The 25477-nt window shown below is 56.4% G+C and overlaps 1 protein-coding gene across 8 annotated transcripts in view; it reads left to right on the plus strand.

Moving 5' to 3' along the window:
- The window catches only part of PACS2 (phosphofurin acidic cluster sorting protein 2), a 64240-nt gene that overhangs the window by 22944 nt on the left and 15819 nt on the right, over nt 1-25477 (plus strand). For 4 of the 8 annotated variants that reach the window (XR_003507559.1, XR_003507560.1, XM_027521942.1 and 1 more), the window contains exons 2-9: nt 13102-13189; nt 15875-15964; nt 17250-17375; nt 18337-18499; nt 18991-19064; nt 19416-19496; nt 20557-20616; nt 24051-24208. Coding sequence is in view for 6 of the 8 variants with exons in the window: in XM_027521942.1 (XP_027377743.1) it covers nt 13102-13189; nt 15875-15964; nt 17250-17375; nt 18337-18499; nt 18991-19064; nt 19416-19496; nt 20557-20616; nt 24051-24208 (840 nt within the window). In the remaining 2 variants the exon portion in view is untranslated. The remainder of the gene's footprint in view (nt 1-13101; nt 13190-15874; nt 15965-17249; nt 17376-18336; nt 18500-18990; nt 19065-19415; nt 19497-20556; nt 20617-24050; nt 24209-25477) is intronic. The other 4 variants (XM_027521944.1, XM_027521947.1, XM_027521943.1 and 1 more) reach the window with 3 other exon arrangements.

Raw genomic sequence — 25477 nt, forward strand, 5'->3', positions numbered from 1 at the left:
TTTTAATATATTCACTTACATTTGGCTGTTGATTAATCCATGCACCCACATTAAGGTGTATAATTCAATTCTGTACTTGGCCAGCGTATTTCAAGTGGTAATTACTGACTACCGCATTAAACAGTGCAGTCATAGAACATTTCCATCATTGCAGAAAGATAACGACTTCACTGCTGTACACTTACCATCCTTAAACACTAGAAATATTATCTCTAAAACCAAGAAGAAAGGTGACTGTTATCCTTGAGGAGCTGGACAATGCAACAGGACGTGAAAAGCAGATCAGATGGACAATGCAACAGGACGTGAAAAGCAGATCAGATGGACAATGCAACAGGACGTGAAAAGCAGATCAGATGGACAGTGCAACAGGACGTGAAAAGTAGATCAGATTGGGTCGAAAGAAACAACATTGCCATTTGCGATGGCATCGTCGTTCTAATGGACAATGTAAGAGCCTGTAGAAGATGTCTGAACCAGTGACAGTTCCGGAAGGCCGGCTGACAGAAGATGCCACGCAGGACCAGCAGTGCTGAGACATGCACTTCGCTTCCCCTGGGGGCTTCCATGGTTCTCTTCCCCTTGTAAAATGGGCAGTGTCACGGTTTAGAAAACATCTTTTCAGTCTCTGGAACACTTTATATGAGGTCTGACTTAATTCTTGCAAGACCTGGTAAAATTTACAAACATTTGAAACGAAGAAAAACAGCATAAAAGCAGCTGGTAGCTTATCCATGGATAAGTTGGACAAAGGGCATGACTTTCACCAGAGAAAGGGCTGCCCACTTACTCAAGGACACAAAGCACCTGAGTAAGGAGGCACCAAGGCTCTGTGATGACCTGATGTTACCAGTTCCCCCTAAATGTAATTCAGTTTTATAAAATTCCACAATGGAATTGAACTTGGCAAGTTATGAAGTTTATATGAAGCAGACAAACAATTTTAAAGACAAAGGAGATGTGTTTGTGTTTAGGAAGTGTTTTGCTTAGCAGATGTTTAAGTAAGCTGTGCTCATTAAAACAATAGGCAGTTGGCAGAAATATAGACAGATTGACCCCTGGGACACAGGAAGACACAGAAACACACGCATCTTCAGAGACAGCCTTTAATCTGTAAGGAAGGAGTTTGCTCTTGCAGAACTGGTTGGGGGATAGGTGGGCATCCGTAGAGAAAATAATAAAGTCAGGTCCCTACCTCACACCATACACAGAACAGCTCCATGTAGATTAATGACCTCAGTGAAAAGAGTAAAAAAAAAACAAAACTTTGGGAGGAACGGTGTGAAATCGAAGAATATGATATCCAAGAACCATAAATCATAAGACATGTAAATAAACACTTCCTAGAAACCCCGCGTCCGAGGTCAGGGGCGGCGGCCAGGAGGAGATACCCCACGCCCCAAGCCCGAGGCCAGGGGTGGTGGCTGGGAGGACAAACCCCACATCCAAGGAGCCGTGGCTGTGTGGGCACAGGAGGGCCTAGAGAAGCTATCCCACGTTGAAGGCAGGAAGGGTGGCGGTGAGGAGATACCCCTCGTCCAAGGTAAGGAGCAATGGCTGCGCTTTGCTGGAGCAGCCATGAAGAGATACCCCATGCCCAAGGTAAGAGAAACCCAAGTAAGACGGTAGGTGTTGCAAGAGGGCATCAGAGGGCAAACACACTGAAACCATACTCACAGAAAACTAGTCAATCTAATCACACTAGGACCACAGCCTTGTCTAACTCAATGAAACTAAGCCATGCCCCTGGGGCAACCCAAGACGGGCGGGTCATGGTGGGGAGATCTGACAGAATGTGGTCCACTGGAGAAGGGAATGGCAAACCACTCCAGTATTCTCGCCTTGAGAACCCCATGAACAGTAAGAAAAGGCAAAATGATAGGATACTGAAAGAGGAACTCCTCAGGTCAGTAGGTGTCCAATATGCTACTGGAGATCAGTGGAGAAATAACTCCAGAAAGAATGAAGGGATGGAGCCAAAGCAAAAAGAATACCCAGCTGTGGATGTGACTGGTGATAGAAGCAAGGTCCGATGCTGTAAAGAGCAATATTGCATAGGAACCTGGAAGGTCAGGTCCATGAATCAAGGCAAATTGGAAGTGGTCAAACGAGAGATGGCAAGAGTGAATGTTGACATTCTAGGAATCAGCAAACTGAAATGGACTGGAATGGGTGAATTTAACTCAGACGACCATTATATCTACTACTGTGGGCAGGAATCCCTCGGAAGAAATGGAGTGGCCATCATGGTCAACAAAAGAGTCTGAAATGCAGTACTTGGATGCAATCTCAAAAATGACAGAATGATCTCTGTTCGTTTCCAAGGCAAACTGTTCAATATCACAGTAATCCAAGTCTATGCCCCAACCAGTAACGCTGAAGAAGCTGAAGTTGAACGGTTCTATGAAGACCTACAAGACCTTTTAGAACTAACACCCAAAAAAGATGTCCTTTTCATTATAGGGGACTGGAATGCAAAAGTAGGAAGTCAAGAAACACCTGGAGTAACAGGCAAATTTGGCCTTGGAATACAGAATGAAGCAGGGCAAAGACTAATAGAATTTTGCCAAGAAAATGCACTGGTCATAACAAACATCCTCTTCCAACAACACAAGAGAAGACTCTACACATGGACATCACCAGATGGTCAACACCAAAATCAGACTGATTATATTCTTTGCAGCCAAAGATGGAGAAGCTCTATACAGTCAGCAAAAACAAGACCAGGAGCTGACTGTGGCTCAGACCATGAACTCCTTATTGCCAAATTCAGACTTAAATTGAAGAAAGTGGGGAAAACCACTAGACCATTCAGGTATGACCTAAATCAAATCCCTTATGATTATACAGTGGAAGTGAGAAATAGATTGAAGGGCCTAGATCTGATAGATAGAGTGCCTGATGAATGATGGAATGAGGTTCTTGACATTGTACAGGAGACAGGGATCAAGACCATCCCCATGGAAAAGAAATGCAAAAAAGCAAAATGGCTGTTTGGGGAGGCCTTACAAATAGCTGTGAAAAGAAGAGACGTGAAAATCAAAGGAGAAACAGAAAGATATAAATAACTGAATGCAGAGTTCCAAAGAATAGCAAGAAGAGATAAGAAAGCCTTCTTCAGCAATCAATGCAAAGAAATAGAGGGAAACAACAGAATGGGAAAGACTAGGGATCTCTTCAAGAAAATCAGATACCAAAGGAACATTTCATGCAAAGATGAGCTTGATAAAGGACAGAAATGGTATGGACCTAACAGAAGCAGAAGGTATTAAGAAGAGATGGCAAGAATACACAGAAGAACTGTACAAAAAAGAGCTTCACGACCCAGATAATCACGATGGTGTGATCACTGACCTAGACCACACATCCTGGAATGTGAAGTCAAGTGGGCCTTAGAAAGCATCACTACGAACAAAGCTAGTGGAGGTGATAGAATTCCAGTTGAGCTATTTCAAATCCTGAAAGCTGATGCTGTGAAAGTGCTGCACTCAATATGCCAGCAAATTTGGAAAACTCAGCAGTGGCCACAGGACTGGAAAAGGTCAGTTTTCATTCCAATCCCAAAGAAAGGCAATGCCAAAGAATGCTCAAACTACCGCACAATTGCACTCATCTCACACGCTAGTAAAGTAATGCTCAAAATTCTCCAAGCCAGGCTTCAGCAATATGTGAACCGTGAACTTTCTGATGTTCAAGCTGGTTTTAGAAAAGGCAGAGGAACCAGAGATCAAATTGCCAACATCTGCTGGATCATGGAAAAAGCAAGAGAGTTCCAGAAAAACATCTATTTCAGCTTTATTGACTATGCCAAAGCCTTTGACTGTGTGGATCACAATAAACTGTGGAAAATTCTGAAAGAGATGGGAATACCAGAACACGTGATCTGCTTCTTGAGAAATCTGTATGCAGGTCAGGAAGCATCAGTTAGAACTGGACATGGAACAACAGACTGGTTCCAAATAGGAAAAGGAGTTTGTCAAGGCTGTATATTGTCACCCTGCTTATTTAACTTCTATGCAGAGTACATCATGAGAAACGCTGGACTGGAAGAAGCACAACCTGAATCAAGATTGCCGGGAGAAATATCAGTAACCTCAGATATGCAGATGACACCACCCTTATGGCAGAAAGTGAAGAGGAACTAAAAGCCTCTTGATGAAAGTGAAAGCGGAGACTGAAAAAGTTGGCTTAAAGCTCAACATTCAGAAAACGAAGATCATGGCATCTGGTCCCACCGCTTCATGGGAAATAGATGGGGAACAGTGGAAACAGTGTCAGACTTTATTTTTCTGGGCTCCAAAATCACTACAGATGGTGACTGCAGCCATGAAATTAAAAGACGCTTACTCCTTGGAAGGAAAGTTATGACCAACCTAGATAGCATATTCAAAAGCAGAGACGTTACTTTGCCAACAAAGGTCCGGCTAGTCAAGGCTATGGTTTTTCCTGTGGTCATGTATGAATGTGAGAGTTGGACTGTGAAGAAGGCTGAGTGCCGAAGAATTGATGCTTTTGAAGTGTGGTGTTGGAGAAGACTCTTGAGAGTCTCTTGGACTGCAAGGAGATCAGCCCTGGGATTTCTTTGGAAGGAATGATGCTAAAGCTGAAACTCCAGTCCTTTGGCCACCTCATGCAAAGAGTTGACTACATTAGAAAAGACTCTGATGCTGGGAGGGATTGGGGGCAGGAGGAGAAGGGGACGACAGAGGATGAGATGGCTGGATGGCATCGCTGACTCGACGGACGTGAGTCTCAGTGAACTCCGGGAGTTGGTGATGGACAGGGAGGCCTGGCGTGCTGCAATTCATGGGGTGGCAAAGAGTCGGACATGACTGAGCGACTGATCGGATCTGATCTGAGAAACCCACTCGAATGATGGCCTCCGCCTGGGAGATGACAGGCGTGATGCACGCAGGCCCATGATTGCACCTGGAATAAATGAGGCGCAGTAAGAAGCTGGCAGCAGCCCCCCAGGTTCCGAGTGCCCGGAGTGGACCCGGCAGCCCTTTGCAGGCTGAAGGTGCCGTGTGGCAGGTGAAGGCATGGCCAGGGCGGGTAGTGTCTGCTCACTGCAGCAGCCCGAACGGCCATCACGGGCTTGGGGGGTCAAGACACCGTGTGCCCCTACAGTGAGCAAGTCCACAGCAGGCGTGGGAGGTGCACACGAGTCATGTGAGCACGGCTCTTGAGAGTTGAGGAGGGAGGTCAAGATGCAAGGGCACACTCAGGGCAGTCAGTGTGACTTGAGAAACGTGAATGGGGGTCGCCTCGTCTGTGCAGATGGCGTGAGACTGGGACCTGCCAGTCAGGGCACAGCTGACGTCTCTGACGGAGAGACGTCCCCATCTATTTCCCAGGCTGACGGCTGGTCCAGGGCTGGCTGCCCCTCTGCGTCCTTGGCGTGTGGTTGCCTGGGTCCTGCACCTAGTGGGAGACAGCGAGCAAGGGGCCTGCCACCCGGAAAGAGATCCCTGCGGCTCCAGGGCCTGGCCCACCCGCCCGGGGCAGGACAAGGTCGCTGGCCAGGAGGTCCGCACCCAGCTGGCATGGGGGCGGGGTCTGTTATCAAGGGGCAGCTGGCAGCCTCCTGGAAGGAGAGCCTTCCTCCAGGCGGTGGGTGGGCAGGGAGAGCACACTGGATTTCCGTGGTGACGGGCGCCTCGTCAGTGCTCCTCTAAGGACGTCTGCAGCTACCGTGGAGAGCGCTGCTTCGTCTTTGTCGGTGTGGGTTTTGTGGCTTCACTCTAGCTTTTCTCTGATTTAGAAGACAGACCAGACCCTTGCTTCCCTGGGTCAGGTGTGGAGCTTGGCTGTGCACACACAGGCAGAGCAGAGGGAACTCTGGCTGTGAGCAAGGCCCCCCTCACGTGGAAGGAGCAGGTTTTCACGTTTTGCAGCAGGAGTCCCAGCCTCCGGGATCTCATGCCTGGTGATGCGCAATGGAGTTGATGTTATAATAGAGAGTGCGTGATAAATACAAAGCTCTTGAATCAGGCTGAAACCACCCCCAACTCTAGTCCGTGAAAAAAAATGGTCTTCCAGGAAACCGGTGCCTCGTGCCAAAAAGCCTGGGGACTGCTGTCTACAGGGAGGGCGAGACCCGCTGGGCTGCCTTTAGGGTCCTTGTGAACCTGCCGTTTACAATGCAGAGTGCTTTACGGAATAGCGGTCCTAGGTCGTGGTGAGTCACTGTTTGTGGGGATTTCGCAGTGTGTGTGTTCATGATTTCCTTGAGGGCCAAGCCTTATGCAATAAATCTCGTCCTGGGCTGCCTGTAATCCAGCCCTCAGGCCCGTCTCTCAAAGCCAACCTCGGATGAAACACAAGCAGCGTTTGTTCTGTTGGTCTGGCTCTGTCTCCGTGCAGGTCACCCTTTGATCCTTTTAATGCTGTTTGCACGGATCCCATCAGCTTGGAGGTGCCTTGGAACACACATGTGCACACACACAATCCCAAGTGGCTGCAGGTGTCACAGGCACCTGGGAGCCTCACAGGAAGTGAGTCCATCCTGGGTTGAGACGGGCTCCCTGCAGGCCACTGTGCTTGAGCCCCGTGAGCCCTTTCTGTGAGGGGCAGACGGCCTTGTGGGTGCCCGGCTCTGCTTTCTGGAGGGTGACCTCCACTCTGCGGTCTCTGAACACGGGATTCACCCCTCCCCAGCCACACATGGCATGAGGGATGTCGGCTTCTAGAAAGCCCTGAAACGAGATTGAGACCCTGAGGCCCCCACCCCCAGATAAGGGCTAGGAAGTGTTTTGTTTTATTTTTTATTTTTTTAGTTTTCTGAATGTTGAGTTTTTTTTTATTATCTTATTTTTAAACTTTACATAATTGTATTAGTTTTGCCAAATATCAAAATGAATCCACCACAGGTATACATGTGTTCCCCATCCTGAACCCTCCTCCCTCCTTTTTAATGATTAATTTATTGAAAGCAGGATCCGAATAAGGTGCTTGGTTTGCAACTGCACGCTACATGCTTTAGGTCTGGGTTTTTCTAACTCTTGAAAAGGTACTTTAAAGAGCATACCTGCAGGATAATTCAACCCCTGCCTCCTCTTCTGTCCAAACTCTGACTCCCGTCACCGTCTCAGGCAGGTCAGGACAGCCCAGCCGAGCCTCGCGACGCCCCTGCTGCTCTTTGCCCTGCACCCTCCGCCTGCCCCCCGTGAAGGCACACACGTGGGCAGATGCAGGGCGGGCCCTCTGCGCGCTGCCGCCTCTGGCTTCCCTCCCACACCGTGCGTGTGTGTGTTTCCCTGAACTCGAGTGCCCTTGGCGGTGCCTGGGCTCCGGTTCCCCAGGGGCACTCCCCGGTGTGGATGGCCCAGTGGCTTTGAGGGATGTCTCGGTTTCCAGTCTGGGGTGATGGTGAACTCAGCTGCTGTGGATGTTCATGTCTGAGTCCGTGGGTGGATTCCCAGCAGTGGGGTTGGGGGTCGATGGCCCCAGGCCCTCCACCTGCAGGGTCACGGCCCCGCCTCTCCACCCACTCCCCAGCAGCGGGCCTTTGGATCTTGTTTCCCTGCTGTAACGGGTGTGTGGCGTCTCACTCTGGCTTTAATTTGCATCTCCCTGATAACTAATAGGGACTTCCCGGGTGGCCAGGGGTAAAGAATCCACTTGCCACGCAGGAGACGTGAGTTCAACTCCTGGGTTGGGAAGATCCCCTGGAGAAGGAAATGGCAACCCACTCCATTCTTTACAAGCCAAGTACTCTTGCGTGGAGAATTCCACAGCAGAGGAGGCTGGAGGGCTCTAGTCCATGGGGTTGCAGAAGAGTCAGACACAACTTAGCGAGTAAACAGCAACAGCTAATAAGGTAGAGCATGTTCTAATGTGCTTGTTTATTAGCCACATGGCTTTTTTGGTGAAGAGTCTGTTAAAATGTTTTGCCCATTTTCACTGGACTATTTTCACATTATTGAGATTTGAGCATTCTTCACACATTCCAGATAAAACCCTTTGTCGAAAATGTGATTTGCAGGTATTTTCTCCGACTCTTATCTTGTCTTCTTGTGCCCTTGAGAGGGCTTTTCGCAGAGCAGAGGTCTGCGTGCTGACGCCGTCCGTTCACTGGGCTTGCTCTGCCGCTCCACGCGCCCGCCCTTGGCCACCAGCATGCTGTGTTGAGCTGTCGGTTTAGAGCAAGTCTCCGTCTCGGGGTGAGACGTGCCCGACTACGCTGTTTTTCTTTTTCAAAGTCACTGTGTTTTCTACTGAAGTGCAGTTGACTTACATTATCATATTAGTTTCAGCATAGCGATTCAATAGTGTCACAGATTAAACTCCGTTTAAAGTTGCTGTAAGGTGCTGGCTCTGCCCCGCCCTGTACAGCGCATCCTTCTAACTTGTCTCCTTTATGCCTGCCGGTTTGTGCCTCCGAGTGCCCTCCTGTCTCAGCCCTCCCCCTGTCGCTGCCCCACTGGTAACCACTGGTGTGTTCTAGCTGAATCTGTTTCTGTTCTGCTCTGTACATTCATTTATGTTATTTTTTAGATTTCACATATACGTGATACCTGGAGTATTTTGTTTTTCTCTGTCCGACTTATTTCTAGGTCCCCCAGAGTTGTAAGTGGCAGAATTTCATTCCTTTTTATGGCCTGGTAATGTTGCGCTTTACGCGCGCGCGCACACACAAACACACACACACACGCGCGCCAGGCCCTCTTTATCCACGCGTCTGCTGATGGCCTCCTTCACTGCTTTCATGCCTTGGCAGTTGTCAAGAATGCTGCTGTGAAAACTGGGATACATGTATCGTTTCAAGTTAGTAGTTTTGTCTCCAGCCAGTACGTGCCCGGGAGTGGGTTCCATGCTCACACGATAGCTCTGTTTTGGTTTTTGAGGAACCTCCGTTCCATTTTCCTTGCTAACTTCACCGGCTTTCCTTCCCGCCTCCAGTGCAGGCAGGCTCCCTTTCCCCACGTGCTCTTCAGCGTGTCTGATGTAGACGTTCTGACGGTGGCCTTTCAGACGGTGGGAGGCGGCGCCTCCTCCAGGCTTAGACTCGCGTTTCCCTGACGGTCGGGGCCGCTGAGTCTCCTCACGGCTGTCGTCCGTCTGGATGTCTTTGGAGAAATCTCTGTTGAGGTCTTCTGCTCATTTTTAATCAGATTGGTGGTTTTCTCAGTGCTGAGGTGTCTGAGCTGTTTGTGTATTTTGGAAGTTGAGCCCTCTTGGTTGCATCGTTTGTAAGTATTTTCTGCCACTCCACAGGTTGTCGCTTGTTTCGTCGGTGGTTTCCTCTGCAAAAGCTTTTAAGTTTAATCAGGCCCCATTTGTTTGTTTCTGTTTTCCTTTTTCAAAATTATTTCGATTGTTTTAGTTCCTTCACCTTTCCATATACATTGAAAAGTTACTTAACTAGTAATTATAAAAAAGCCTCACGGGGACTTCACTGGAACTGCACCTGGGGCCACATCTGCGGTCTCATTTGGGGAGAACGAATGTCCTGAGCCCGGCAGGGGCCCTGACAGCAGTCGTGTCCGTGAGCCCGGCAGGGGCCCTGACAGCAGTTGGGAGTGCCTAACATGCAGACCCAGCGTTTACTGTATTAGATTTAGGTATTTGGTTTTTTTGTAAATGCAAGGTTTTTTACACACTGACTCCGTTGCTCGTTGCTCGTATATGGAACTGCGCTGCTTTCCATGTTGGTAACCTCAGTAGTTCCTGGAGCTTGTTTCCACATTCTCCCACATTCCTTGGGACATTCTACATAACGACCCTACCCTCTGCCTCGCCTCCCTCGCCCTGGGCAGGCCTTCGGTGCTGTGTGGAGTGGCAGTGCTGCGAGGATGCGCTTGGCCTCGCTCCCAGCCTTAGGGGAGAATATGCCGTCTCTCACCGTCCAGCATGATGTTTGCTGGAGGCCTTTGGACATGCTCTTTATCACGTGGAAGGGGTTCTCATCTATTCCTGCTTCACAGATTCAGCTCAGTCATGTCCGACTCTTTGCGACGCCATGGACTGCAGCACGCCAGGCCTCCCTGTCCATCACCAACTCCCAGAGCTTGCTCAAACTCATGTCCATCGAGTCGGTGATGCCATCCAACCATCTCATCCTCTGTCGTCCCCTTCTCCTCCTGCCTTCAATCTTTCCCAGCATCAGGGTTTTTTCCAATGAGGCAGTTCTTCACATGAGGTGGCCAAAGTATTGGAGTTTTCAGCTTTAGCATCAGTCCTTCCAAAGAACACCCAGGACTGATCTCCTTTAGGATGGACTGGTTGGACTTTCTTTCAGTCCAAGGGACTCTCAAGAGTCTTCTCCAACACCACAGTTCAAAAGCATCAATTCTTCGGTGCTCAGCTTTCTTTATAGTCTAACTCTAACATCCATAAACGACTATTGGAAAAACCATAGTTTTGACTGGACGGACCTTTGTTGGCAAAATAATGTCTCTGCTTTTTAATATGCTGTCTAGATTGGTCATAGCTTTTCTTCCAAGGAGACAGCATCTTTTAATTTCATAGCTGCAATTACCATCTGCAGTGATTTTGGAGCCCAAAAATAAAGTCTGTCACTGTTTCCACTATTTCCCTGTCTATTTGCCATGAAATGATGGGACCAGATGCTATGATCTTAGTTTTCTGAATGTTGAGATTTAAGCCACTTTTTCACTCTCCTCTTTCACTTTCATCAAGAGGCTCATTAGTTCTTCGCTTTCTGCCATTAGGGTGGTGTCATCTGCATATCTGAGGTTATTGAAATTTCTCCCCGCAGTCTTGATTCCAGCTTGTGATTCATCTAGCCGAGCGTTTCTTATGATGTACTCTGCATATAAGTTAAATAAGCAGGGTGACAATATACAGCCTTGATGTACTCCTTTCCCGATTTGGAACCAGTCTAGTGTTTCATGTCCACGTCTAACTGTTGCTTCTTGACCTGCATACAGATTTCTCAGGAGGCAGGTCAGGTTGTCTGGTATTCCCATCTCTTGAAGAATTTTCCAGAGTTTGTTGTGATCCACACAGTCAAAGGCTTTGGTGTTAGTCAATAAAGCAGAAGTAGATGTTTTTATGGAACTCTCTTGCTTTTCTATGATCCAGCAGATGTTGGCAGTTTGATCTCTGGTTCCTCTGTCTTTTCTAAATCCAGCTTAAACATCTGGAAGTTCACGGTTCATGTACTGTTGAAGCCTGGCTTGGAGGATTTTTGAGCATTACTTTGCTAGTGTGTGAGATGAGTGCAATTGTGCGGTAGTTTGAGCATTCTTTAGTATTGCCTTTCTTTGGGATTGGAATGAAAACTGACCTTTTCCAGTGCTGTGGCCACTGCTGAGTTTTTAAAATTTTCTGGCATATTGAGTGCAGCACTTTCACAACATCATCTTTTAGGGTTTGAAATAGGTAAACTGGAATCCCATCACCTCCAGTAGCTTTGTTTGTGGTGATACTTCCTAAGGCCCACTTGACTTCGCATTCCAGGATATCTGGCTCTAGGTGAGTGATCATACCATTGTGGTTATCTGGGTCATGAAGCTCTTTTTTGTACAGTTCTTCTGTGTATTCTTGCCATCTCTTCTTGATATCTTCTGCTTCTATTAGGTCCGTACCATTTCTGTCCTTTATCAAGCCCATCTTTGCATGAAATAGTCCCCTGGTATCTCTAATTTTCTTGGAGACCTCTAGTCTTTGCCATTCTGTTGTTTTCCTCTGTTTCTTTGCATTGATCACGGAGGAAGGTTTTCTTATCTCTCCTTGCCTGCAATGCAGGAGACCCGGGTTCGATCCCTGGGTCGGGAAGATCCCCTGGAGAAGGAAATGGCAGCCCACTCCAGTGTTCTTGCCTGGAGAATTCCATGGACTGAGGAGCCTGGTGGGCTGCCGTCCAAGGGGCCACAAAGAGTCGGACACAACTGAGCGACTTCACTTTTATTTCTTTTGTGTTCCTAGAGTTTTTAATCAAGTCTATTGCTCTTTCCAAAGACCCAGATGTGGGTTTATCTTTTTCTAATTGTGTCTTTGTTTTCAGTTTCGTTGTTCTGCTTTTATTCTCCTCATTTCCTGCCTTCTCACTTTGGGCTAATTTGCTCTTTTCCTAGTGTTGTAAGGTGAAGCTTGGATCGTGCCCTGGAGAGTGTCTTTCTTTCCTCCTGTAAGCACTGAACGCTGTGAGCTGTCCTCTCGGCACCGCGTTAGCCGCGTCCCACAGTCCCTGACACTGTGTTTGTGCCTTTCATCCACACAAAATGTGTCCAATGTCCTTCCAGCCTCCTTTGTGTCCTGCTGGTGATTTAGCAGTGTGTGGTCGTTTCCCAAGTAGCTGATGGGTTCCAGTCGTCTTCCCATAGCTGATTTCTAGCTAACTCCATTCTTGTCAGAGAACATAGAGTATGTGATTCTGGTTCTTTAACGTGTGTGTGGAGCGTTGCTTCATTGCCCAGGATGTGGTCTGTTGTGGTGAACATTAACTCCTTTCGTGAGTCTCCTTCTCTAGCTTTTTCCCTGGCCCTGCCCAGTCAGAGCAGCCCCCGTGGGTGGAGGGGCTGGGCTGGGGGCTGCGAGGGGGGCCCTGCCACGTGTGGGGTCCTGCTGGGGTCCCCACCTCACTGCGGAGCGGCAGGGACTGTGGGGCGCGCTGTGTCTCCATGCTGGGGCGCGCAGTTGGAGAATTTGCTGCCGGGGGAGGCCTCGTGTCTGCCCCTTGGCGCCTGTGCACCGGGTGGAGGGCGGATGCATCTCCGTGCAGACAGCTGGGGCGGGCGGGACCCTACAGAGGAGAGGGCGGGGCCCAGGTGAACCCTGAGAGCAGGGTCCCCGGAATCCTGCAGCTGGGAGTGCATCCCTGGGGGCTCCCCGGTCTGTGTCTTTGCCGGCTCTCTGCCCTGCCCGTCTGTGGACCCTCTGCAGGGGGGTGCTTGGTCCAACAGCCTCCGCGGCCTGGCGGGGCCTGGGCAGAGCCCCGGGAGGCGCGAGGCCCGTCTCCATGAATGACCAGGGTGTGGGGGCCCGCGGGGTGGGCGCAGGGGCGTCCGCATGCACGGCCGCCGCTCTCCTCGAGTGACCGGGGTGCTGGGGGCCCGCGGGGTGGGACCAGAGTGTGGGGGCCCGCGGGGCGTCCGCGCGCGGCCGCCGCTGAGCCTGCCTGTGCTCTGGCAGGTTGTGCAGCCTGACCTTGAAGAAGCTGGTGGTCTTCAAGGAGCTGGAGAAGGAGCTCATCTCCGTGGTGATTGCCGTCAAGATGCAGGTGAGGGTTCCCTCTGGCGCCGCCCCGGGGCACTGCGGGTGTGCTTGCTGCCTGGGGACCAGACGGGGCCCTCCCCTGTGCAGACCCCCACCTGGCCGCCCTGGAGGAGGGGTCCTGTTAGCCCCGTGGGGCCCCTGGCCCTCTGAGGGGGCCGGGTCCCGCGTCCACTCTCAGGGCGGCTCTCGGCCCTTTGCAGACCCTGCGGCGGGGGCTGTGCTGGGCCCACCACCACGGCCCCTCCTGCCCCAGCGTGGCTCATGGGTGCCCACGGGCAGCTCCTTGAAAGGGGCACATACCCGGTGTGGCCTGTCCTCTGAGGACCTCGGAGGGTTAGCCCCTCAGGGTGGAGTCCGGCCTCACCCCCCGACCCCGGGCTGCTGGTGCCCGTGTTTGCAGCCGACCTGAGCACTCTGACCTTGAGGGTCTGCAGGGCCTCCCGACGGGACCACCGGGAGCACCTCGGGGGCTCGGGGCCAGGCCGCCCTCCAGACTGGAGGTCAGTGTGGAGCCCAGGGCCTGGGGAGGAGAGCCTGGCATCCAAGGAAAGGCTCCTGGCCTGAGGGGCAGTGGCACTCCCAGCTCAGGGGGCAATGCCCACGCAGGAACCGGCCCCGCCAGCCCACGGGTGGCCCGGTCTGCTCGGGGCCCCCTGGCCCGGGAACCTCTCTGGGTCAGAGCAAGGGGATGGACCCTTCCTGGCCCCCGATACCCGCGCCATTGACCTCTGACACAGCCAACCCCCCCCCCCCACGCTGGGGCCCCGTCCCTCCAGCTGCCCTCCCCGTGGTCCCGCCTGGACCCTGTCCCTACGGAACACTTGGCCCCTGGCAGGCCCAGGCCCCCTCGCAGCCGCCTCGCCCGTCCTGCCAGCTCACCTCGGCGCCCGCATTGCCGGCCTGACCCCACGCGGCGTCCTCCCTGGCTTATCCTCGGGCCTCCCATCCCGCTGGGTCGCCTGCCTTTCAGTCTGCTCCCGGCTCGTCTGCCACCCCCAGGCCCTCAGGGCACATGAGCTGCCCCACCGGCTGACCACTGTGGTCACTGCTGCCCCTGCCCGCGTCCTTGCTGGGACTCCTCTTCACCTGGCACAGGCCTGTCAGTTGAGGGCCTGACCCAGACGGGCTCAGGAGTACAGGGAGCTTGGGGGCATGGCTGTGATGGGCACAGGGGCGAGGCCAGGGGTGGGGAGTGCCAGGCCACGGGGGTGTCCTCCCTGTGAGCCTGGCACGGTGCCCTCCCGCTGCGGCTCTGTCAGCATCTTCTCCGGGGCCAGCACCTGCTCCCGCCCTCACCCGTCTCTGCACCCCTTGTCCCGGTTGCACGCTGGGGAGCCGATGTCAGCCACGGGGTGACCTCTGCTCGCCCGCCCAGCCCTGTGAGCCTGTGTCCTCGCGGTGCTCCCCGGACGCGGGGCTGAGCTAGTCCCGCTGTGTCTGCTTCCTGCACTCAGTGGAGCAAGCTCCCGAGGCTGTCTGCATTGGGACAGCTGTTTTTAAGATGATCCTATGGTGAACATCTTTAATCCATTTGGAACTTCATCTGGGCCAAGGTTTGAGGTCGGGACTGGGTGTTCTCTGCGGACCATCTGTCCACGTTATTATGGCCATTTAGTGAATAGCTTTTCCTGTCAGGGGCCTCCCTGATGGCTCAGCCAGTAAAGAAATCCGCCTACAATGCAGGAGACCTGGGTTCGATCCCTCGGTCGGGAAGATCCCCTGAAGAAGGGAAAGGCTACCCACACCAGTGTTCTGGCCTGGAGAATTCCATGGACTGTAGGGTCTGTGGGCTCGCAAGGAGTAGGACATGACTGAGTGACTTTCACTCTCACCTTCCCGGCCAGCCTGCAGGCTCCCTAGTGTGCTACCCACCGGGTCTGTCTCTGCCTCCATCCCTGGGTCCCCGGGTCTGGTTCCGGGGGGTGCTGCCCTCCCCGTCCTGCGGATGTGCTGCTGGGCTTCAGTCATTGACCACCTCACCCATTCTGCTGTGGGAGTCGGGGGAGGACACCCATCATGGTTCTGCCTTCCTGGGGACACGTGGCCTCTCGCACATCTGCTCATCCACCTTCATGTTCATCCCGCGAGTGCAGGGAGCTTGGCCGTGACCCATCTCAGTCTCGTCTCCTCAGGCTCTGGGACAAACCTGTAGAGGAGGTTGTCCAGTTGCTCAGTCGTGTCCAACTCTTTGTGACCCGATGGGCTGCAGCACGCCAGGCTTCCCTGTCCCTCACTCTCTCCCAGAGCTTGCTCAAACTCAAATCCATCAAGTCAGTGATGCCATCCAACCATCTCATCCTCTGGCGTCCGCTTCTCGTCCTGCCTTCAGTCTTTCCCAGCACCAGGGTCTTTTCTAATGAGTCAGTTCTTTGCATCAGGTGGCCAAAGTATTGGAGCTTCAGCATCAGTCCTTCAGTGAATATTCAGGGTTGATTTCCTTTAAGATTGACTGGTTTGATCTCCTTGATGTCCAAGGGACTCTCCAGAGTCTTCTCCAGGACAGGATGCGGGCTGTTTTAAGGCTGGGGATAAACCCCCGGTGGTGCCTTTGGGAGTCACATGCTCAGGCCTCCCGCCCCCTCCCCGTCGGCAGCTCTTCCGCTGACACTTTGAAATGAACTGACTCTGGCCTTTGCCGTTTCGCTGCAACGTGCCCTCTTCTGAGTCCGGCTTCCTTGTTCTGTGCCAGGGCTCCAAGCGGATCCTGCGGTCCCACGAGATCGTGCTGCCCCCTAGCGGACAAGTGGAGACCGACCTGGCGCTGACCTTCTCTCTGCAGGTGGGCCGCGCCCTCGCCCTGTGGCGGCACGGACCGCCCCTCTCCCACGAGGCGGGCTCTCCAGGGTTAGAAACGTGCTTGGGGTGTTAGGTCGAGTCTTTCCTCACATTCCCAAGATGAAGAGAGGGTGGTGAGGCCAAAATTCAGGTGCTCAGGTTCGGTCATCTCATCCGTGTTTAGAAGAGATGCGGGTTGGGGAGGGGCAGAAAGCAACTCGACATCTCAGACAAAAGGAGGCGGAGAGGGGGTGGGGCCGTGGACGGCCCGCGCTGTAAGTTCAAACCCCTCGGGTGTTCCGGGCTGCGCTGCTGGTGGGCTTTAGACCGGGACCCCCCAACCCTGTGTGAAACAGGGGTCTCCCAGGGGGGCGGGTGCTGGGCAGGCCAGCATTCCCCAGGCTCCTCCTCCCCCCACTTCTCTTTGCATAATTAAGACCCGAGTTGTTTCCATTCAGCCGGTGCAGTTCTGGCTGAGCACACCTGCTGCATTAGCATCAGTGGCTCCAAATCCCAGAAACCCCTGTCGCTGTGAGCCGTAAGATGGGGCTGTGCTGCAGCCAGTCTGCGAGAGCCCTGCCAGCCCGGCTACTGCCCGAGCCCCATGGCGCCTTCTGGGTTTTGTGTTGACTTTTCTTCGTGGGGGTGGTGGTGAGGAGAGTCAGGTTCTATTCTTATTTTATTTATTTATTTGGCCATGTCAAGTGGCTTCTGGGATCTCAGCTCCCCAACCAGGGACTGACACAGGCCCTCGGCAGTGAGAGCCAGAGTCCCGACCGCCAGGGAATGCCGCAGGAATCAGGCCTGTCGAGTGTAACTTCCAAAGCGTGCAGTCCGCTGTCTTCGGGCCTGTGGCTCCCCGGGCGTGGACGCGGCTGTGTCCCCTCCACCTCTGCCCCGGCGGAGCGCAGCCCGTGGCCCCCGGCTTTTACAGTAGGCTGTTAGTTGGGACCCTTGAGGAAACGTGCACGTCTGCTCTGTGCACACGCGCGCACCAGTGTGCACAAGCGCCCCGGTCCTGGGAGCGGGCGTGGCCGCCTGGGCCCGGAGTGCTGGGTGGGCACGGCGCCCTGGACCGCCAGGCAGGTGCCCCGCTGAGCAGTTACCCCAGATGCATGGGCCCCTCCTGAGAGCCTGACCATGTGGCACATGTCTGCCACCAGTGGCCGTTCTTGTGTGACCACGGCCTGCGATGACCAGCGGGCCGGGAGCCCCCGGGCTCAGGTGCGTGATCCGTGGGTGTCGAGGGGCGTGGCCGTCTGTGTCACCGTAGCCCCCCTCCCCCGCAGTACCCCCACTTCCTGAAAAGAGAAGGCAACAAGCTTCAGATCATGCTGCAGCGAAGAAAGAGGTACAAGAACCGAACCATCCTGGGCTACAAGACGCTGGCGGCTGGCTCCATCAACATGGCTGAGGTGAGGGCTGTGGCCAGATGGCCTCCTGTGCCTCCTGGTGGGCAGGGCAGGTGGGGGCGCGTCCCTGCAGGCACCCCGCCCTCACTGCCCCCCTGAGCCTCCTGCCCAGCGGGAAGGAGGCTGCCCGGGTGGGTGGTGGGCCAGGGGCGTTGCCAGCCCCCTTTGTTAACATGGCTTCTTTGGTGACAGTGATAGGAGGTGCTGCTTTTCTCAAAAGCCTCATTTTCTTCCTTGACGAAAGAGCTGGCCGCCCCAGCTGAGTCCCCCAAATTAAAAAATAATCTGGTCCCTAAAACTCCAGCATTAGGCTGGATTTGATCAAATGACCGCAAAAACAGCTTCTAAAACGTGGAGGCATTCATTCGCTGGCTTGTCCTGACAAGGCCCGTCCAGTGAACTGCTTGGGCACCTGGGGTCCTGGTGGGGGGCATAGGCCAGTGCCAGGCGGGGGTGTGGGGCTCTGCTGCCCAGAGAGAGGTCTGCTTGATTCTCTCGTGATCAGAGCGGCCCCAGGGCTTCCCCGTCCTGTTGGGCCAAACCCAGGGGGTATCTGCTCTGTGGCACCAGAGCTCCGGCTCACACAGGGGCCTGTCCTCCTTGGCCTCCTGGGGCCTGGTCCCTGGCATTGAGTCCTGAGGCTCGGGCCCCATCTGGGCTGGCCCTGGGGCTTCACACGCTGCCTGCTGCCACGCCGCTTCTCCTCGACGGCCTTCGGCGCTGGGGGGCCTTCGGCGCTCGGGGACTGGGCCTGGCACCGACTGCCCCGCTTGATGTGACAGCTCCCTCGTGGTCCGGCCACTGGCTCCGTGCCCTCTTGTCCTCCTGCCCTGTGCGCCCCCTGCCCCCATGCTTGCCTGGCTGACCGCGGCCCCTCTGGTCGCTGCCAAGAGGAAGGCCTGGCGGAGCCCCGCGTGTGCCCCCGGCGTGGGCCAGCAGGGTCTCCAGAGCCGCGCCCCCGCAGGTGCTGCAACAGCCGGCGGAGGGCGGGCAGGTGCTGAGCCTCTGCAGCAACATCAAGGAGGCCGCGGTCAAGGTGGCTGAGATCTGGATCTTCTCGCTGTCCAGCCAGCCCATCGACCACGAGGACAGCGCCATGCAGGCCGGCCCCAAGGCCAAGTCCACCGGTGAGTGCCACCTTGGGCCGCCTCTCTGCCATGGATGCCACCTCCCGGCTATGAGCCTGCAGGCGTGGGGAGCTGGGGAGGTGATGCGAGGGTCTGCAGGCGGCCCTTGGGCGGTGGGCGTCCCAGCCCCGCCCCCACACTGGGACCTAGCCACTGAGCGAGTCTCGGGAAGCTGTGGTGCCTTCTCGGGTCTGGCACCATACTGGGCCGTCTTCTATCACAGCTGGGGTCACTGTCTCCCCTGAGGCGGGGGTGGACAGGCAGGGACCGGTCCAGCAGAAGATCCAGGACCCTGTGGTGGTCAGGAAGGGCCAGACCATGGCGGGGGGGCACGTGGGGGTGAACCCTGTGAGGGGCAGGAAGACCACCGAGGGGGCACGTGGGGGCTGTCCACCTGCCGTGCCGGCTGTGGGGGCCGTGTCCTCGCGGCTCCCTGCACTCTGGGGGTCGGAATCTCAGGGTGCCCTCCCTTCTGTGTGCTCATTCCGCAGAGAACTACTCGGAGGAGGAGTATGAGAGCTTCTCCTCTGAGCAGGAGGCCAGTGACGACGCCGTGCAGGGGCAGGTAGGGGGCCGCGGGGGTAACGGGGTGGGGGCAGGGGCAGGTAGGGGGCCGCGGGGGTAATGGGGGAGTCCCAGGGGGCAGGTAGGGGGCTGAGAGGGTAACGGGGGGGGACAGGGGCGGATGGGGCCGAGTGGTAATGGGGGGGCAGGTAGGGGGCTGAGGAGGTACCGGGGGCAGTAGGGGGCCGGGGTCACTGGAGCCACGTGGGGCCCCTGAGGGGATGCCAGGACCCCCAGAGCCGCCAGCACGGTGTCCTGAGGCTTGGGCGCTGCCAGCAGGCGCTCTGACACCCAAAGTCCACGTGGGGGGTCCCTGGGCCGTGTAGGGCTCAGGAGCGGCCTGTCTTTGCAGGATTTGGATGAGGATGACTTTGATGTGGGGAAGCCCAAGAAGCAGCGGCGATCGATAGTAAGAACGCCGTCCATGACCAGGGTCGGTGGAGACTGGTTTTACTAACCTGGGGAAGTGGGGGGCGGGGGCCTGGGGTGGGGGCCGAGGGGGCGGGCAGGGTGTGGGGCGGCCGGTCCGATCGCATGCTGCCCCGGAAGCCCGGCTCTGTGGCTTCTCCTGAGGTCCAGCCTCTTCCCCGCAAACAGCGTGAAGGTGGGCGCGGCTCCACGCCATGGCCTCGCCTTGGGAGGAGGGCATCAGCGTGCCAACCCCAGGCTGCGGGCCACAGGCCCAGAGGCAGTGGGCGAGGCCAGTCCCTGAGCAGAGGCCAGTCCCCTAGCAAGCCTGCTGCTTGGCCCGGACACGCCCAGTGTGAGGCCGGCCCCTGTCTCGGCTCTAGGCAGGCGGTCGGGGGCTCGGAAGGGCTGGAGGCCCTTCCTCCAGCAGGGAGGTTCTGGCGGAGCGGAGGCCCGTCCCAGAGTGTCCACCCCTGGTGCCCGCGCTCTCAGGCCAGGCTGTGGCCCCAGGCCAGGCCAGCATGGAGGGCGGCCCAGGAAGCCCCAGTGCTGACCCCTGCCCCAGAGCCTGCCACCTGGCCAGGCTGGGCGGCCACGGGCTGGTTCCCGAACACTGAGTGAACCAGCTGTCTGGACCACAGTGCGTCCGGAACTGCTGGGACAGCATCTGTGTGAGCCTCGGGCCCAGGGCCCGACACCCGGCTTTTGTCGATGGAGCTGGGGCTCCTCCTATAGGGTCGGTGCCCAGAGCTGAGCCCTGTGGCCACGGCTGTACTGGGAGTAGATGGGCCCTCGCACCCTGGCCACCACCGCGGTCCACGGAGGCAGGGTGGGGCCTCACGCATGGAGGCTTCTGAAAGAGCCGTAGATCCCTCTCCATCCCCGTGTTTGGTCCAGACCACCAGCCTGTCGGTGGGCCCGTTTCCAGGTCTGAGCACAAGTGTGGTTTCATGCTTTGAAAACGCCTGCCGCTGCTGAAGTGCGGGCGGCTGGAGGTCACGGGTCTCTGCTGTCTGAGCCGCCCCTGCCCGCCGTCGCTGGGGAGCAGCCCCGCGTGCTCTGACCGCGCCCCGCTTCTCTTGCAGCAGCAAAACTTCAAGCAGAAAGTGGTGGCCCTGCTGCGGAGGTTTAAAGTCTCCGACGAGGTGAGGGGGCGGCCCCCCGCAGCCGGGGCCCTGGTGGGAAGAGGGCCCAGAGGCCAGCTCTGGGCGGGTCTCCAGACGGTGATGTCTTCATCCGGGAGTGTGCACGGTGGGGCCACCCCCAGGGCCGCTCGGGGGTGGGCAGAGGCCCGGGCAGTGCCCATGGTGCTTCCTGAACGATCGCTGGACAGACCTGGAGGAAAGCGGGGTGTTGTATTTGGGGGGGATGACCACAGGCTTTATTTTTTAGGGTAGTTTTAGGTTCACAGAAAAACAGTACAGTTTCCATGTGCCCCGTCACCCCACACGGCCTCCCTGGCTATCAACCGTGTGCTTTAAAATTTCTTCTTTTCGCTTTTTTCTAATCTCCAAATGATGAGTTTGTAGAACTTTGATAACCAGAAGAAAAATGCCTGGTTTTTCTTTAAATGTGATCAGAGGACAGTTCGTCCCCAGGCTCTGGACCCACCCAGGGCATGTGGCATGTAAGTGTCTGAGCCCCAAGGCCTTGTCACCACGTGGGTCCCAGCAGTGAGAGGTTGCTGCTGAGCCGTGAACGATGCTGGGATTCTTGGCCTCCTGAGGACAGGAATTCAATGCGGGGCCAGTGACGAGGCTTGATCGTTCACAGCTTTTGTGTGATAAAGATTTATTAAAGTATAAAAGAGAGAGAGACAGCTTCTGACATAGACATCAGAAGAGGGTAGAAAGAGGGCCCCCCTGCTAATCTTTAGGAATAAGTTACATGCCAATCAGGAGGCTGTTAATTAGAGAAAGGAAATGTCTCAATACTCAGAGACTGGCACCAGGTCTCTCACCCACAACATGCATTTTCAGATAACATTGACACAAAGTGAGTTATCCCGGGCCGTAAAATGATTGACGTGAATCTTGAAGAAAGGCAGGTTTCCAAGCAGATACATGGTCTGGATAACACAGCTTAAGAGAACACCTGCGTGGGTAAAACATACTGGCTTGTCAAGTCTGTTCTGAATCTTTGGTGGAACCGACTTGAAGACAGAACCTAGAGTAAATACATCGTTCATTAACACAGCTTAAGAAAAACGTTTCCATAAGAAAAACGCGTTGGTTAGCTCAAGGCATGAGAAAAGTTCAGGTGGAAGCAGGTGTCGTCATGGCGACACAGAATTTTAAAAGAAGCTTTTAAATTTGTACAGAGAAGGGAAAAAAGTCTGACGCTTGTAATCTGCTGCCTCCTGCCGCTTAAGAGAGAGCAAAAACGTCTGACCCTCGCAGCCTGTTTGCCCGTGTGGAGGCCCCTGGCCTTCCTGCCTGTCGCCCTCCCGACGGCATGCGTGATGCCCGGAAGCGGCAGCCGTGTGTCTGCACGCAGGGTGGCGCCGTCCCTTGCGGCGGCTCCTCACGTGAGCCGAGGTCCTCCCCACACTGGCCTCCAGGTTCACGCGATTCCTGGCAGACCTCCAGCTACCCTTCTGCAGAAACCAACCACCGAGTGCTGGAACTTAGACGTAAATGCAAGGGACCCAGAATCAAGAAGACAGTCGTTGAGGAGGAGCAGACGTGGAGGACTCACGCTGTCTGTCTTCAGAACTTAGCAAAAGCTACCATCCTCAGCAGATCAGTGAAGTGAGGTTAAGTCGTTCTATTAATGATCAGTTGATTTCCAGGCAGACCGTTCAGTGGGGGAAAATAGCCTTTTCAGCAGGTAGTGCTGGAGCAGTGGGATGCCTGGGCACAGAAGAGGCGCCTCCTCACAGTGCACACAAACACCAACCCCAGGCGACTCAGAGCCCTAAGTGTGTGGGCCCAAACTGTAGACCTCTTAGAAGAAAACAGGAGTATTTGTGAGCTCAGATCAGGCAGTGGCTTTTCAGATATGACACCAAAAGCACGCGCAAACAAAAAACAAGAAGGTGGACTCCATCAAAATGTAGGGTCTGTGCTCCAAACAGTACCAGCAAGAAAAGGAAGCAGCAGCTCACAGGGTAAAATACTGTGCAAATCACGTATCTGATAAGAGACCTGTAATCCAGAGCATAGAAAGAACACTTACAACTCAGAACAGCACAGTGAAAAAACCGCCCGCTTTAAAAACTGGGCACAGGATCTGAGGAGATACTCCTCCAAAGAAGAGATACAAAGAAGCCAGCAGGCGCACGAGGAGATGCTTGACGTCGCTAGTCATCAGGGAGTGCAGATCACAACCGCAGACCCCTCTCGATTGCCACTGGGCTGGCCGTCCCCAGGGACACGGAAGATACGTGTTGATGGGGATATGTGACCGTTGGAAGCCTCGCATGCTGGAGGGAACATCCATAGTGCCACCACTGCGGAAAAGAGGCTGAACGGGTTAGACACCCTTGCTAGGCACGCAGCAGTGCCCCGTGATTCCCCGTGAGGAGGAGACTCGTCCACACAGGCCGATGGCGTTACAGGAGCTTCCCTGTAGCCACAGAACCTGGGAGCATTGCCCCGTCCCCACCGGCCGACGGCAGACACGCTGTGACCCATTGTGAAGACACAGTGGCAAGGAGGAGCTGGCTGTGGGCGTACACACAGAGGCTCACACTCTGATACACACACCGCTGGGCTAAGGAGGGGACACTGCATGCCAAGTGGTTGCAGCGCGTGCACCCTCCTGGGAAAGGGCCAGTGTGCGGGCCTGGGGGGCTGGCGGGGGCAGGGGCGCCGGGGAGGGCAGCCTCTCGCATCCGGGTCCTGGGGGGCTGGCGGGGGCAGGGGCGCCGGGGAGGGCAGCCTCTTGCATCCGGGTCCTGGGGGGCTGGCGGGGGCAGGGGCACCCAGGGAGGGCAGCCTCTCGCATCTGGATCCTGGGGGGCTGGCGGGGGCAGGGGCGCCCAGGGAGGGCAGCCTCTCGCATCCGGGTCCTGGGGGGCTGGCGGGGGCAGGGGCGCCCAGGGAGGGCAGCCTCTCGCATCCGGGTCCTGGGGGGCTGGCGGGGGCAGGGGCGCCCAGGGAGGGCAGCCTCTCGCATCCGGGTCCTGGGGGGCTGGCGGGGGCAGGGGCGCCCAGGGAGGGCAGCCTCTCGCATCCGGGTCCTGGGGGGCTGGCGGGGGCAGGGGCGCCCAGGGAGGGCAGCCTCTCGCATCCGGGTCCTGGGGGGCTGGCGGGGGCAGGGGCGCCGGGGAGGGCAGCCTCTCGCATCCGGGTCCTGGGGGGCTGGCGGGGGCAGGGGCGCCCAGGGAGGGCAGCCTCTCGCATCCGGGTCCTGGGGGTGCCGTGGCACAGCTTCTGTTGTGGGAGCGCTGTCGAGTGCCCTGAAGGCCGTGCTGGCGGCGCAGGCTTCCCAGGCTGGGGAGAGAGCCGAGCCAAGCGCCCGGGTGACCGGAGGCCTCCGTGCGATGCCCGCAGGGACCGGCTGGAGGAAGGGTGCCGGGTGGCCGAGCAGTCTCCTCCCGTCTGTCCCGCAGCCTCACACCTCTGGCCTCACGTAGGTCCTGGACTCGGAGCAGGACCCCGCAGAGCATGTCCCTGAGGTCGAGGAAGACCTGGACCTCCTGTACGACACGCTGGACATGGAGAACCCCAGCGACAGCGGCCCCGACATGGAGGATGACGACAGCGTCCTCAGCACCCCCAAGCCGAAGCTCAGGTGGGTCCAGCTGCGCCAGCATCCCGGACGCGGGCACAGCCACCTGCCTTCAGAGCCAGCGGCCGGTAGGGGCGAGCCGCGAGGCGGCCCATCAGGTGGTCCTCGGGGCCGGAAGGGAAGGCGATGTGTGGGGCAGCAGGCCCTCTGGGGTGTGGGCTCTGGGGAGGGGGTGGACAGGAGGCACAGATCCCGAGGGGGCCCTGGGTCTGCGGGGCTTCCAGAGGTGGGGTGTGGCGAAGGGAGAGTCCAGTCTGGAGCCAGCCGGGGTCAGCCCCGCAGGAGGCCGTGTCCGGGAAGGAGGGGCGGGTGGGACGTGGACCTGGGAGGGACCAGTGGTGCCCTGGGGCTGTCCATCCTGTGGGGAGCCGGGGGGGGGCACTGGGGGCCCCCCAGGGGCAGGGGTGTGGGACAGCGCTGATGGCAGGGGGCCGGGGGCAGGTGGGGGGCTGCAGCCTGGCCTGGAGCCGGGGGAGCCTAAGTCAGAGGCAGGAAGGTCTGTGGCCTGGCTGATCATTAGACGTTAAACAAGCACAAGTCAGAGCCCGGGGAGCACCCAGGAGGGGGCTGGCATGCTGTCAACTGCCCCTCGTAGCCTCACAGACCTCTCATGGCAGGATCCCCCCGACGGCAGACCCCTCACAGTGGGACCCCCCTATGGCAGAATCCCCCTCATGGTGGGACCCCTCCACGGCAGCCCCCCCACGGTGTAACCCCCCCACAGCAGGACTCCCCCCACAGTGGGACCCTCCACCGTGTAACCCCCACCACGGCAGCCCCCCCCACCATGGCGGGACCGTGCCCCCACAGCGGGCCCGAGTCCTGACCAGCCAGTGACTGCTGACTTGGTCCCCAGCCTCCTCTTCCTGGAGGAGCTACTGCAGGCTCAGTTTAGGGGTCCCTCTTCCTTTCTGCCCATGCCGCCTCCACTTTCAAGGCCAGCACAGTGGACCCCCCACCCCTCTCTGCCTTCAGGGGGGCAGGTCTCTGCTTCTGTCAGCCACCGAGGTTACCTCCATGGCCCAGCTGACCCGCGCTGTCCCCACTGGAATCTGCTGCAGGGCGAGCCCCCAGCCAGCCCCCGTCCCAGTCCCGGGACACAGGTGTGGCATCTCGGGCCTCACACACTGGGATCCGGCCTCACGTTTCACGCCCGTGTGGCTTCATCAGCAGACGCTGCAGGGGTCCTGGCCCTCCTTACCTTGACCTTCAGCTCCTGCAGTCTGGCCTGGGGGGCCCAGGCCCCCCCACCCACCAGGCCTCCAAGTGTCA

Source organism: Bos indicus x Bos taurus, chromosome 21 (assembly GCF_003369695.1).
Source record: "Bos indicus x Bos taurus breed Angus x Brahman F1 hybrid chromosome 21, Bos_hybrid_MaternalHap_v2.0, whole genome shotgun sequence".
In the NCBI taxonomy this organism is placed as follows: domain Eukaryota; kingdom Metazoa; phylum Chordata; class Mammalia; order Artiodactyla; family Bovidae; genus Bos; species Bos indicus x Bos taurus.